Genomic DNA, 14,648 nt, shown 5'->3' with positions numbered 1-14,648 from the left:
ATTAGTATTTTCTGGAACCATGTACTTTTTAAAAATAAAGAAAATCAAAATAAAATAATTTATATCTTGATTTCTTCATATAAATTAAAGTAGATTTATCAACTTAGTGTTCACAAAATTCATCAAGACTGGTAAAGGTGAACAATCAATTAATGAATGAAATTGTCTATAAAGTTTTCAATAGCACAATTTGATCAATTTATATGATGTTTTGGCATTGTGTAGATATAACTTCTTCAAACTCCTATAATACAATAAAATGTATATAATGCCTATTAAATATCATACAACATAGATTTATTGTGACTGAAATATATTTTTAACCTTACAAGCATATAAAATTCTATTTTTTCTCATTTCAAAAGAGTTCATCAGAGTTTGGAGTATAAAACCTTTAATTTTATCATTAATAACCAAATATGTAGAGGAAATAGCTAACAGCCAAAATTCATTTTAAGCATAAAGTAAAAATTTATTAAACTTGATGACCAATGGGAGAGCCAGTTTGATTTAATTAAAGTTCTGAGTTATTCTAGCATATTAAAAGTTCTTTTTAAATTATATTTAATAAATATATTTAATTTAAAACCTCGTAAATAACATTTTAGAAAACAGTCAAATTCCTTGGGGAGAGGGACAGATTACTGAATAGAAGATATTAAATGAAAATCCAGTAATTTAACTCTGAATCAATTGCTTACATTCTGTAAAATGTGAGAGCTGAAGCCCATAATATATGCAGCTTTCAAGTTCTGAAATCCTATGACAGTTTGAACTACAAGTGAATAGGTGATACTTTACTATCTGTTAATACTTGAAAATAGGTTTTTCCTTAAAGTATTTAAAATTCTCAAATTTATTTATCAACCTTCTATCAAAGTAGCAAAGATGTTAACTTTATCATCAACACTTGTCTAAATAACAGCACATCTAGTAGGAAGTTGCCAGACATGGATCAATCTGATGAAACGCTTTCCTCTTTAATTTCATCTTCATATTTGTTCCTTTCAGTTTTCAAGTTTAACTAAAGTTGGCTCTTACTAAAAAAAGTTGAATGTTTGTTGCAATATTCTTTGTATATTGTTATACTGATACAATCAAAATTATATCTTCAAAGATTTAGGGGCTTTAAAAAACAAGATAATAAAACTGATTATGTTTTAACCATGTTGAAAATGGTTTTTCTAAAACTCATCTGAAAATCTTATACAACCCAGAGACCCTGCTTTGCTTTACTAATTTGGAAGAAAAATAACATATTTCTTGCATTTCTTAATGTCATATGTCACTGAATGGAAATAATAAAATTAATCTTAAAACTCAACTGTTTTTGTAATTGAAACCACAAAACAGTAATAGGAAAAAATACAATGGAAACTCAAACTGAAAAAAAGATGAAAGGTTCACTCTGATGGGCTGGTGATTTTTATAGGTATCCTGCTCCAAAGTGCTCTCCAAATGTCTGTTCACATCACTTATCACAGGAACAATGACAAGGAGCAAGCATGCAATCTTCCCATGTGACTTGACTGTTTCTTGCTGCTAAGTCACTTCAGTCATGTCCGACTCTGTGTGACCCCATAGACATCAGCCCACCAGGCTTAAGTCACTTCAGAAGTACTGCAAGTCAAACTGATCTTTCAATATAGGTCCACACTATAAAAGAGGTCTGGATTTTGGTCTGATATCAAAAAACATTGCAATTTATTTCTAATTAGATTTCAAAGTCAAACTAACTAAAATGTAGCTTATCTGGAAAAGTTTCAAAAATTTTCTGTTTAATGCTAGGAGGGAAAGCATAAATAATTTTTTAAAAAGAAGTTAGAATGCAGAACAACTGAATGGTAAGATTGCTTTTGATGTGCAGCACTAAAATATTTTTATCTTTGTGGATCATGTTAGAATTAATATGCTCAAAATGGGACAGCAGCATTTAGTTATCAGTAGCATTTCAAATAGAGCATTTGGAAGTCTCCAGAAAATATCTTACATTATTATCTATTTATCAGCTACAGTGGAAAATTCAGAAAACACACCAGATTAAGGTCATTAAGGTCAATCATTAAGTTCTCTGTTGCTTCCCTAAGATCCCTTGCTTATTTGAAGTATTCTCCTATCTCCTTGTCCATGAAACAAATTCAATAAACTAGAGTTCATTAGTAGAAGGCCTCAGATAATCACTGATTCCCCTCACTTCTTCCCCCCAAAATTATGCTGGATGAAACTATCCTACTCTAAAACAATGGGCTTTCATTCTTAGAAATATCCTATAACCAAATGGACTAACAGCATGATTTTAGACTTAATCTTAATGAATGCAGCATGAAATATTGCTATTGGAAGCATTATGAGTCTGTTATCATGAAATATTAATTTCTGTCTTTTTAGGTTTAAGTAAAACAGTTATGACCAACCTGCTAAGTCACTTCAGTCGTGTCTGACTCTGTGCGACCCCATAGATGGCAGTCCACCAGGCTCTGCCGTCCCTGGGATTCTCCAGGAAAGAACACTGGAGTGGGTTGCCATTTCCTTCTCCAATGACCAACCTAGATAGCATATTAAAAAATAAAAAGTAACGTCTCTGTTTTTTAATATGCTATCTAGGTTTTTAATATGCTATCTTTTTAATGACCAACCTAGATAGCATATTAAAAAGCAGAGACATTACTTTGGCAACAAAGGTCCGTCTAGTCAAGGCTATGGTTTTTCCAGTGGTCATGTACGGATGTGAGAGTTGGACTGTGAAGAGGGCTGAGTGCTGAAGAATTGATGCTTTTGAACTGTGGTGTTGGAGAAGACTCTTGAGAGTCCCCTGGACTGCAAGGAGATCCAACTAGTCCATTCTAAAGGAGATCAGTCCTGGGTGTTCTTTGGAAGGACTGATGCTAAAGCTGAAAGTCCAGTACTTTGGCCACCTCATGCGAAGAGTTGACTCATTGGAAAAGACTCTGATGCTGGGAGGGGTTGGGGGCAGGAGGAAATTGGGATGAGATGGCTGGATGGCATCACCGACTTGATGGACATGAGTTTGAGTGAACTCCGGGAGATGGTGATGGACAGGGAGGCCTGGTGTGCTGTGATTCATGGGGTCGCAAAGAGTCGGACATGACTGAGCTACTGAACTGAACTGAACTGAACTGAAAACAAATCTATATCTGTTTTGGGCTGAATATTTGTTTAAAGGTAACTCAATATTTTTCCCAAGTCACATTTTAAAAGACTTATTGTATAATTAAAATGAAAATCACTTAGTCTTTCTGTTCATAACAATGCCATTTGAAAAATCTACTGATCCACAAATTAAGGCTATCATGCTTTATCCCGCAATGCAATTAAACAAAATCTGCTATAGAGAAAACAGAAAGAGCATCAATAAAACTAAATGTCAAATCACATTGAAACAAAAGCCCTGAATTTCCTTTTGGATTTTTCCCAGAAGCTTTTAAATGGAAGAAAAAGGGTAGGGGAGGGGGAAGAATGAGCAAGAGAGAGAGAGACCATTAAGAAATACAGATAACAGAGGCTGCCTTAAATTCTACAGGGAAATGAGAATATGATATCCTCCTAAATTGGCACCATTTCAAATTGTGTTTCTGCAAGATTAATGAAATGAGAAGTGTTGTTTCAAGCTTCATGTCATGTCAGACAATATAAAACTAACATGCCCTTGAGTTAATCAGAATGGTCTATTCAGCGTAATCTCCAATCCAAAAGCTTCTTAGCAGGATGGAAAGTGCTTCACCCTCTGTAGAGCTTTTTTTCTGGTTATAGTATTGACTTAATAGAAGGAGTAAGCAGCTCTGGTGACTATGCATTGCACATATTATTTTTAATTTACACACAATGTTTTGAATTTAGTTCAATGATGAAATTTTCCAATAAAAAAGAACATAGTATGCCCTCATTTTCAAAGTGAAAAAAAAGTGTAATTATGCATATTACAGAGCTTGTATTTTATACTTTTCATATTATGGGGTTACAAATCATTTCCTGTTACAGAAATGCAGTCATTTTGGGGGTAGAATTACATAAGAGATTAAAACCATATATATTTGTGGCAGATATGTATCCCAGTCATTAGTTATGTTTTATTATGATATATCTGATCTTAATTCAATCCTTAGACTTATGTGAGTAAACACTTTCTAATGCTTGTCAGTCAGGAAGACCACATATGAAAGAACCTTCTCAGCTTCCAACTCAGTTCAATATAAAGATCGCCGTCAAATCCCTTCTTGACTCAAGTGTTTAAGGTCCCAAAGGTAGTAATTGAGTTGCAGGGCTTATTGAGCTGATTTCAGCCCTGTCAATCAGCAACCCCAATGGAGAAAGCACTTACCAGGCATTCTCCGGTGGTATCATCACAGGATTCCGCGTGACCAAAGCACTGACAGGGTTCACAGACGCCACCAAAAATAGTGCCGTTAACTCGTCTGTGCCTAGGCCAACAAGACTGAAAGGAAAACATGGTCTCAAGTTAGTCTCAGGGATTTTTTTTAAAGCTTACTTTTGTCTTAAGCAGATAAACATATTTAGGTAGCAAACCCAGCAAATGTGCATGTCAAAGCATTGCCATTATGGAAATATGGCTACCAGAGCTATTCCTCCTGACATGGGGGCTTCGTACTGACCTTAGTGTTATTGGCAGGTATGAGATTAGAGGAAGCATTAACTTGATGACTCTTCTGAAATAGCAAAATAAAGCAGAGATATAAAGAATTGAATCACGACAGTCTCAAAGTAAAAAGCACAGACAAGAAAACGGAAGAAAAAGTATTGAAAAAAAGCAGCCGACATAAATGGACTCTTCAGAACCTTAGCCTACTAGAGCATTTAATGTCCTGTCCAAGGATTGTAGATTCTCTGGAATGTCTTCCCTTTCGCACATGCAAACTGCCCTTAACTCCGTCACTTCCAGAAAATCTTTGCAATTGTCTGGGAAAAAGGTAGCACTCATCTTACATTTGATCACCTACATGGCTGACTTGTGCACATATATAATTTATAGTTCTCATTCTCAACTTCCTCCACCCTATTTTACCTTCTCAAGTTTACACAAAATAGTTTATGATTTATTTACCATACATTCCTTAGATATTTTATTTTATGGTTTTATTCTACTAGAACTCTAGTTATATCCATCATTCCTTTTTAAAGTGTAAAACACTTTCTCATACAAAAATAGAATTCTGATTAGAAAAAGGATATTTGGGTCACAGAGCATCTGTGTGTCAGGGCTGGCTTTCAGTTCACTGTCATGTATAAGTATCCCTTCTGCGGGGGTCACTATCAACTGGACAGGGTACAAAATAAAGGGGGAAAACACTGCTGCCCTGCACGAGTGTATGATCTCCCTCAAGTTAAAACTGCATTTTGTGGGTTATTTACTATATTTCTGGATGGTTAACTACAACACAGTATATCATGAAAAGGTCTTTTTTTTCCTAGCTGAGAGTGGAAACAAGAGAGAAACCACTGAGGTAATAAAGAATATAGAATTGTGCTGTGTATTGTTGGAAATGTTCCTTCTGCCTCAGGATATGAGGATTCTTAAATTTGAACATCAATAGCAAAGACATAAAAAAAGGATGATCTGATACTTCATAACCTAAAGGAAAACAAAAGCAACTTTCTTCTTAATTTGGGCAGTATAGAAAAGAAAGCGTCAGTTTTCTAACCCTTTCTAATAATAGAGACACTGATGTATAGAACAGTCTTATGCACTCTGTTGGAGAGGGAGAGGGTGGGAAGATTTGGGAGAATGGCATTGAAACATGTATAATATCATGTATGAAACAAGTCGCCAGTCCAGGTTCGATGCACGATACTGGATGCGTGGGGCTGGTGCACTGGGACCACCCAGAGGGATGGTATGGGGAGGAAGGAGGGAGGAGGGTTCAGGATGGGGAACACATGTATACCTGTGGCGGATCCATTTCGATATTTGGCAAAACTAATACAATATTGTAAAGTTTAAAAATAAAATAAAATTAAAAAAAAATGTTGTCACCCTAGACTCATTATGGGAGAAGGCAATGGCACCCCACTCCAGTACTCTTGCCTGGAAAATCCCACGGATGGAGGAGCCTGGTAGGCTGCAGTCCATGGGGTCGCTAAGAGTCGGGCACGACTGAGCGACTTCACTTTCCCTTTCCACTTTCATGCATTGGAGAAGGAAATGGCAACCCACTCCAGTGTTCTTGCCTGGAGAATCCCAGGGACAGAGAAGCCTGGTGGGCTGCCGTCTATGGGGTTGCACAGAGTCGGATTTGACTGAAGTGACGCAGCAGCAGCAGCAGCAGACTCATTATAGAATAGATTTTGTAATGTAATATATATTTCTAAAAACTGGTGAAGCTATATATTCAGAAGGGAGTGGAAATTAAGGGTGATGATAATAGGGAAAGAATTGACTTACTGTTTTGAGGAAAAATATCATAGAATTGTCATTAATAAGATATATATTATATACAGGTATATATATATAATATATAAGGTGTGTGTATATATATATATATATATAAGGTATGTGTGTATATATATATATAAAAACAAGGCATATATATATACACACATATATATCTGCAAATATATTACTTATCCTACATCATCTTTAAATTTCCCAACTCTTACACCTCTTTCTTAGCCAGTGATTTCATCTCATTAGTCACAGAGAATATTGAAGGCAGTGGAAACTATCTTTCCACTACCAAGTACACAAGCACAAGCCCATATTTCCATTATTCATATTTCCCTCTGGAACAATGGGGATGAGGCATGCAGAATTCCTCATACTCTCAAAGGATTATCACCCCACTTGTAATTGTTTTCCCAATATACCCACTCAGTGCTGCATCAATAATAGCTTTCCTTTCTGTTAGATCATTACTATCGGCTCAAAAATATGACTTGTATCTCTGTAAAAAATTAGCTAATAGAAAAAAAGACAAAAATACTCTCTTAATATCCCATAACTTTCAGTTACCTACCTATTTTTTCTTTTAGGTAAGTCTGCTCTAAAATACCTTTTCTTTCTCACTTCCCTTCAATGGTTCACCCCATCCTAATCTGTTTTGTGCCATAATCACTGGGTTAAAACTGCTCTTGTCCATGCCACCGAATTCCAGGGAACCAAATCAAATAAACAATTCTACGGTTAACATTTTATTTGATCTCTCATCAAGCTATGGTTTAGTTGATTCCTATCTCTCTCAAAAGCCCTCTTCTCAGAGCTTTCATGATACCACAGTCCCAGGTTGCTGCCCATCTCTCTGCTGTCTCCTCTGCTTCAACTCGCTTCTCATGGTCAGGAGCTCTTGGGGGCTTAGTCATTTTCTCTTTTTTCCTCCACACTTGCTCCCAGGTAATTTTATTCAGCTGTCTAGTTGATGATTTCTTCCAAATACATATCTCTAGACCAGGCAGATATTCTGAGGTCAAGACCTACATATTATAACTGGACATTGACAATATACTTCATAGCTCTTTCAAACCTAATATTTCTAAGATGGATTGTTGATTTTATCATCCCCACCACAGGTGTTCCTTCCCTCAGTTTTCTTCAGCTAAGAAAACAGCACCACATTCAACTGCTCAAACTTGACATCTGACTCATTCTCAAAATCATTAGTACTTTCAGTGTTCCCATGGCATGTCTATCAGTAATACTGATTGGTTCTACTACCAAAATCTATTTAAAATAAACAACATGTCTTTTCACATCCTCTGCCATTATCCTAACAAACCTCTATCATCATTACATTCTAACAAAATAGCATATTAACAATTTTACTTCCTGCCATCCCTGCCATGTACAGTATGTTCTACACACTGTAGTTATAGTGACTTTAAAAAAAAATTAACTCAGATCATGGTATCATATCAAATGGCAACCCACTCCAGTCTTCTTGCCTGGAAAACTTCATGGACAGAGGAGCCTGTTGGCCTAGTTCATGGGGTTGCAGAGAGTCAGACATGACTGGGCAGCAGGAGCAGAAAAGTTTTCTTTCCATTGCATTTAGAATAATACTAAAAATTTTTAATCATGCAAAGCTCTGAGTGGTTTGGCTCCTCCAGGCATGTCTCGTGCTATGCTCCCCTTGCTTATTAAACTCCAGCCACACGTGCCTTCTTTCAGGTCCTTGCAGATCCCAAACTGTGTTTCACTTCCTCATTGGTTCCCTTTACCTAAGAAGACCCTAGAGCTCAGTTTAGATGCTACCACCTTAGACAGTCTTCCCAACAACCTCTCATAATATAGTCCCTTCCATCTCATCTTCCTACACTTGTTCTCAGAGCCTCTATCAAGGACCCCTGCTTATTGTCTTCATGGAATTTATCATATTTATTTAAATTTTCTTTCTGGCATACAGTCTAGTCTACCATCAAATGTAATGTCCTTGAGGTCATAGACTGTATGTGCATTGTTCATCACATTACCATCCATATCAAGAGTTTTGATCATCTCAAAAGCTACATGAAGTAGTTAATATTTCCATCATTTAGAATAGGAAACTGAGATTTTAATTAAAACACTTTTTTAGTACCTAATTTTGCTTTCACTTCCTCATCTGTCCCACTTGTTAAGTGAAATGAACTATGACAATTCTAGGAAAGAATGAAAATATTTGAAAAACAAAATGTGTAGGGATTTATAAAAAGTATAAATGATTAAAAAATTCTGGATCAACATTTATGGCCCCAAAGAAAACAGAAAAGAATGATTTACCATGGAATCATATAATCTGTTTTAGGCAAGCTAGAATTAAAATGTTAATACTTAGGCCACCTGATGTGAAGAGCCAACTCACTGGAAAAGACCCTGATGCTGGGAAAAATTGAGGGCAAGAGGAGAAGAGGGCGACAGAGGCTGAGATGGTTGGATGGCATCACGGACTCAATAGACGTGAATCAGCAAAATCCAGGAGACAGTGAGGGGAAGCCTGGCGTGCTGCAGTCGCAAAAAGACAGATCTAATTTAGGGACTGAACAACAAAAACAATGGTGTTTGGAGTTTACTCAGCTTTTAAAGGATTTGGAAATATCAGCGGAACAAAACTAGAATGTCTGCCCTTTCAAACTCAGTAAAAAAAGCAAATGAAATCAGGAAAAGATATGGATACATAATAGTGAGCTAAGGGACAGGAAGCTTCAATAAAGAAAAGAAAGGATTATTAGAGAGTAGAAGAAATGAAGAAGCCTGAGAGAAACTCCAGAGTTTCAGAGTTCCTTGTCTTCTGATTCGATTAATTTATTTTATGGATTCCAAGGTAACTATATTTATCCATTATTGTGTGAGAAGCACAGGAAGCTTTTCTTATCCTTCTTCTGTTTCTTTGTTCTGACTCTTCCACACCCACTTGCTTCTCTCTTCCTACCTAATTGTTACCATTCTTTAGTTTTCAAGTTGAGATTTTTCCACCTCAGAACATTTTCTATGACATCTCTCTCCACTGGAACTGATCACATCTTTGAAAGATTATTGCACTCATGTTCTGTACCATTTACTGGTGCCTTAATTCTAGAGGGCTGTGATCCTATTTATCATAAGTATGTGTTCTGTCTTACTAAACAGACTGTTAGCTCTTTAAGAACAAGGATTGTGATGTAATCTTGATAATCCACCTCAGCATCTAGGGCAGAATTCACCAAAGATTCTCAATAAATATTTTGGTGAAAGAAAAGAAGAAACAAAATGCATAGCCAATGAAATAATTCTAATACAGACAATTTTAGATTCAATGGGCATTTGAAATTTGTACAGAAGATGATGAAGAGTACTGAGAATCACCAATGTGGGAATAAGTATGAAAGCAAGAATATAATAAGAGTAGTTTATTTCAGTTGAAATCAGAACTTAGAGGTTCAAAGAGAGCTTTCTCGTTTGAAATAAAAACTGCTAGGTTCTTAATCAAAGAATATGTTTCATCAAATACAACATATATTTTATATGTGAAATCAAATTTGGGTTGACAGAGTTAATTAATTTCCATTATTATTTCTGTATTCTCTGTATGAATTTAAAAAAAGTGATGGAGAATTACATTTAGTTTTATTTTTAGATAGGTGAATCCAAGCTCAGTTAAAGAAACACATCTGACATGAATATGACTCTAAGCCCTGTGTATCCTCTGGAAGTATGCATTATTTTAAAGTACAAGAGAACTGAAAAGCAAGGCCTAGGGTATTTCTGTAAATGGTTTAATGGGGTAGTGTGCTGAAGTGGAACATCTTGGTACACTCAGATGATTTCTTAAAGGCACCATTTTTAAAGAATTTAAGCTCCTATTTATATGCAAGCCATGCCCTCTATCAGGGAAATGGCACTTATATTTTTTGAGCAGATTTCAAGTAAAATCAATTTTCAAACTACCTAAAACATACATAAAGGTAAATAAAAATTATTACCTTAGAAGGACACATTGCAATATTAAGTAAGGAACATTAATCTACAATACTGAGACAACAATAAATATCTCAAACTTTAGGTGCTAAACAAATCAAAGACCTGTAGAAAACTTTCCGAATCAAGGTATTTCTTCCATATATTATGTTCTTGACATTTTAAAGATTGAGTCCTTCAGATGATTGTGAATTGGTTGTATTCTTAGGAATAAAGTAGAGAAAGAATGTGGTACATAGGATTAAAAAATGGAGAAAGTGAAAAAGAAGAGAAACAGTGCTAAATTCCTCTCAAGCGCTCAGGTGGAAATGAAGGAGAAATATATTAACATAGTATTCCACCATCATTCATCCCATTTTATCAACAGATTAAAGATAAACCAAAAACTTCCAAAAGAATCAGATTTTTAGCTATTATGTCATAAGGAAAAATATGATTTCAAGATGACATCATATGAGTAACACTCTATTTGATAGTCATGACTTTTGGCAGACATTGAAGTTCTTCAAGTAATAAGACACTACCATCTGTGCAATCCTTGATGAAAAAACTAAATTCATTTTAGAACAGTTTAATAGTTAATGCTGAAAGAACTTTGAATGCACTGAAGCTATATTCTTGCAAACTTACTTCACAGGAGGAGCCAGTATACCCTGGTGGACATTGACAAACTTCCACAGCTGTTGCAAAGCTTCCGTCAGGAGAAATGGGGACTGCAGATTCAAGGTTAACAGAGCTCAGCCTGAGCAGAAGGAAAAAGAGATGATAAATAAGTAAACAAGCTCCTAGGTGTTACATCTCTTGAGGAACAGTATAGGAACAATGATGTAAATATAAGCACATGTTTATGATGAGAAAGAAGGCAAATGAATATAACTTGAAGTTCTGGTCATTCATCATATTAGGCAAAGTCAGCCCAGTTAAAAGTGCTCATAACCAGTACCACAATCAAATGCTTAAAAAGATATATGACCATTCTTGCTCATTTCTTGGTTTTTGGCTATATGTTTTCCCTATTTTTTATTTTTTTGAGTTAGTTTAAAATCATAGTTGAAGGAATTTTTAAAACAGGAAATATTCATATTACTGGTTTATTTTTAATAATTAAACTAGAAAAGCAGAGGCACACAATATTCAGTCCAATATTTTAAATTCAAACAAAAATGGAAGCAAAGGAAAAGAAAGACGTAAATTATTTTTGTTGCCTTTTCTCAGAAATAAATCTGCATTTTAATAGGTAAAAGTGAAACTTAATAAAATTGTTGTTATATTAGTTAGATCTATTTTCCTAAATTGTTTTAGGCCTAAATTAAATTCACTGCTTTCTGTATTTATGAGTTTAATTTTATTGGTACTTCTGTACAGATCTGGTGATTTTAACAGAGAGATTTGGTATCACTTGTTATTTTGAGAAACAGCTGATTTAGCCAAATTGAAACTGCCATTACATAAAATGGTATATATGTACGTTGTATGTATGTATTTCTTCCAAAATATGCAACCAATATACATTTACAATTTAAATAAATGTCATCAGTGTCTTATTGGCTTTTCATTTTTTTTTTAAAGGAAATACAAAATCTTCATTATTAAGAACACAAGCTCAAGAGCCAGAGAGATCAAGATCCACATGCTGTCTCTGACATTTAGCAGTCCCATAGCCTGGGAGAAATGACTTAACATCTCTAGGTCTCAATTGTCATCTATGTATCAGAGATAATACAAGAGTGCATACATAATGAATTGATTAAAGGATTAAATGAAAGAATGAATGTAAAGTTGTTGATGTAGTACCTAACTCATGTATGTGGTTATAAAATGCTAGGTATTTTATTAATATACATTAACTGTTGAAATAGGATCAAAATACAAAAAAATAAAATTTCTATGACCTAAACTAGATTTTTGTCATTTTAATGTATTAAAATAAATTTTAAATCAACTCTAAGAGCACAAAATTAAATAACTGATATTGATTCATAGATAATTATTGCTTTATAAAATAATTGATAGATCTCCATAATATCTAATATGCCATTATTTAACTATAAAAAAGATACAGTGACTCTTGCTAGGACATGCATTTTTAGTTGCTTCCATAAGAGTGGTGGTAGATTTTTATTGATTGGTGATTCACAATTACCAAAGACCTTGCCAGTTTGAGAATCTATGTTGTAATCAAGCCAGAGAACAAAGTTAATAGGCTCATTGAATCTATCTTCAAAAGTGATCATCTTTAAGCTATAAGTTTTCTGGCAACAAGATTCTAAAATCTATGCTTTCATCCTGATTTTCCTAACCCTAGAAGCTTGATAGGGGCTTCCCTGGTGGTTCAGGTGGTAAAGAACGTGCCTGCAATGAGGGAGACCTGGGTTTGATCCCTGGAAGGGATCCTCTGGAGATCTTACCAGTCCCATAGCGTGGAAGAAATGACTTAATATCTCTAGGCCTCAATACTGTCATCCGTGTAACACAGATAATACAAGAGTCCATACATAATGAACTGATTAAAGGATTAAATAAAATAATGAATGCACAATTCTTGATGTAGTACCTAACTCATGTATGTGGTCATAAAATGCTAGGCATTTTATTAACATACATTGACTGTTGAATCAAAATGACTACATGAATAATCTACAGGAAGATCCCCTGGAAAAGGAAATGATGACCTACTTCAAGTATTCTTGCCTGGAGAATTCCATGGACAGAGGAGCCTGGTGGGCTACAGTCCATGGAGTCATAAAGAGTTGGACATGACTGAGCCAGTAACAACAACAACAAGACTTGATAATACCTTGGAACATGTTTAAGTTCATACATAATTGAGAAGTAGAAAAGGAAAATCATCTTGAAATCATAGAAAACAGACATTTGGATGGGAATGCTGTAGGTGCTGGGTGCTAGCTGGCATTCTCTAAAGACAAGCAAATTATATTTACCTACAGATTGACTCATTCAACACCATTTTTTGGATGCTTTCTTCTCTGGGGGCACAGTTTAGAAAGCTTGGCAGAAGGTTCTAAACTGGCAAGCATTAAAAATCACTGTTTTACAGCATTTGGGTTACATAGAGATTTAAATAAATTTTCAGTCATTTTTCTTCCACCAAATAAACTTGTATATAAAGTGTCACTGGCACTATTTTTTAATTGAGATGAATTTCACATAACATTATCACTTTCAGTTCAGTTCAGTCGCTCAGTCATGTCCGACTCTTTGAGACCCCATGAATCACAGCACACCAGGCCTCCCTGTCCATCACCAACTCCCAGAGTTCACTCAGACTCACGTCCATCGAGTCAGTGATGCCATCCAGCCATCTCATCCTCTGTCGTCCCCTTCTCCTCCTGCCCCCAATCCCTCCCAGCATCAGAGTCTTTTCCAATGAGTCAACTCTTCGCATCAGGTGGCCAAAGTACTGGAGTTTCAGCTTTAGCATCATTCCTTCCAAAGAAATCCCAGGGCTGATCTCCTTCAGAATGGACTGGTTGGATCTCCTTGCAGTCCAAGGGATTCTCAAGAGTCTTCTCCAACACCACAGATCAAAAGCATCAATTCTTCAGTGCTCAGCTTTCTTCACAGTCCAACTCTCACATCCATACATGACCACTGGAAAAACCATAGCCTTGACTAGACGGACCTTTGTTGGCAAAGTAATGTCTCTGCTTTTGAATATGCTATCTAGGTTGGTCATAACTTTCCTTCCAAGGAGTAAGCATCTTTTAATTTCATGGCTGTAGTCACCATCTTTAAGGTGTCATTTAATACATTTATAGTGTTGTACAACCACCATCTCTGGTTCTAGACATTTTCATTAGCTCTCCCTTCCCCCGCTACAATAAAACCCTGTGTCTATCATGCAGTCACACTCTATTCTATTCCACCATTTCCTCAATTCCTGTCAACCATGAATCTGCTTCTGTCTCCATGGATTTACCTATTCTGGATATTTCATACAAATGGACATATATAATATACGACTTTTTGTGTCTGACTTCTCTCTGTTAGCATAGTGTTTTCAAGGTTCATCTATGTTGTAGCACATATCAATATTTCATTTATTTTTATGGTAGTGATATTCTAAAGTTGCTCAGTCTTTAGCATGCATAAATACTTTCTTAATTTTTTGTTTATTAATCTTATATTGATTGTCCTGGGACTATATCTATATCTATAGATATAGTCTGACTCATTGTGATGCCATGGACTGTAGCCTACTAGGCTCCTCTGTCCATGAGATTTT

At 35.4% G+C, this 14,648-nt stretch overlaps 1 protein-coding gene across 6 annotated transcripts in view; it reads right to left on the bottom strand.

Moving 5' to 3' along the window:
• LAMA2 (laminin subunit alpha 2) overlaps positions 1 to 14,648 on the bottom strand; it is a 710,513-nt gene that overhangs the window by 283,611 nt on the left and 412,254 nt on the right. For 4 of the 6 annotated variants that reach the window (XM_055535601.1, XM_055535597.1, XM_055535598.1 and 1 more), the window contains 3 exons: positions 11,033 to 11,144; positions 4,632 to 4,685; positions 4,340 to 4,453 (listed from right to left, as the gene is read on the bottom strand). In XM_055535601.1, the coding sequence (XP_055391576.1) occupies positions 4,340 to 4,453; positions 4,632 to 4,685; positions 11,033 to 11,144 (280 nt within the window). The remainder of the gene's footprint in view (positions 1 to 4,339; positions 4,454 to 4,631; positions 4,686 to 11,032; positions 11,145 to 14,648) is intronic. The other 2 variants (XM_055535596.1, XM_055535600.1) reach the window with 1 other exon arrangement.

The sequence above is a fragment of the Bubalus kerabau genome, chromosome 9 (assembly GCF_029407905.1).
Source record: "Bubalus kerabau isolate K-KA32 ecotype Philippines breed swamp buffalo chromosome 9, PCC_UOA_SB_1v2, whole genome shotgun sequence".
Taxonomy (NCBI): Eukaryota; Metazoa; Chordata; class Mammalia; order Artiodactyla; family Bovidae; genus Bubalus; species Bubalus kerabau.
Note: the sequence above shows the minus strand (reverse complement) of the source record. Positions and strands in the feature narration are given on the sequence as shown.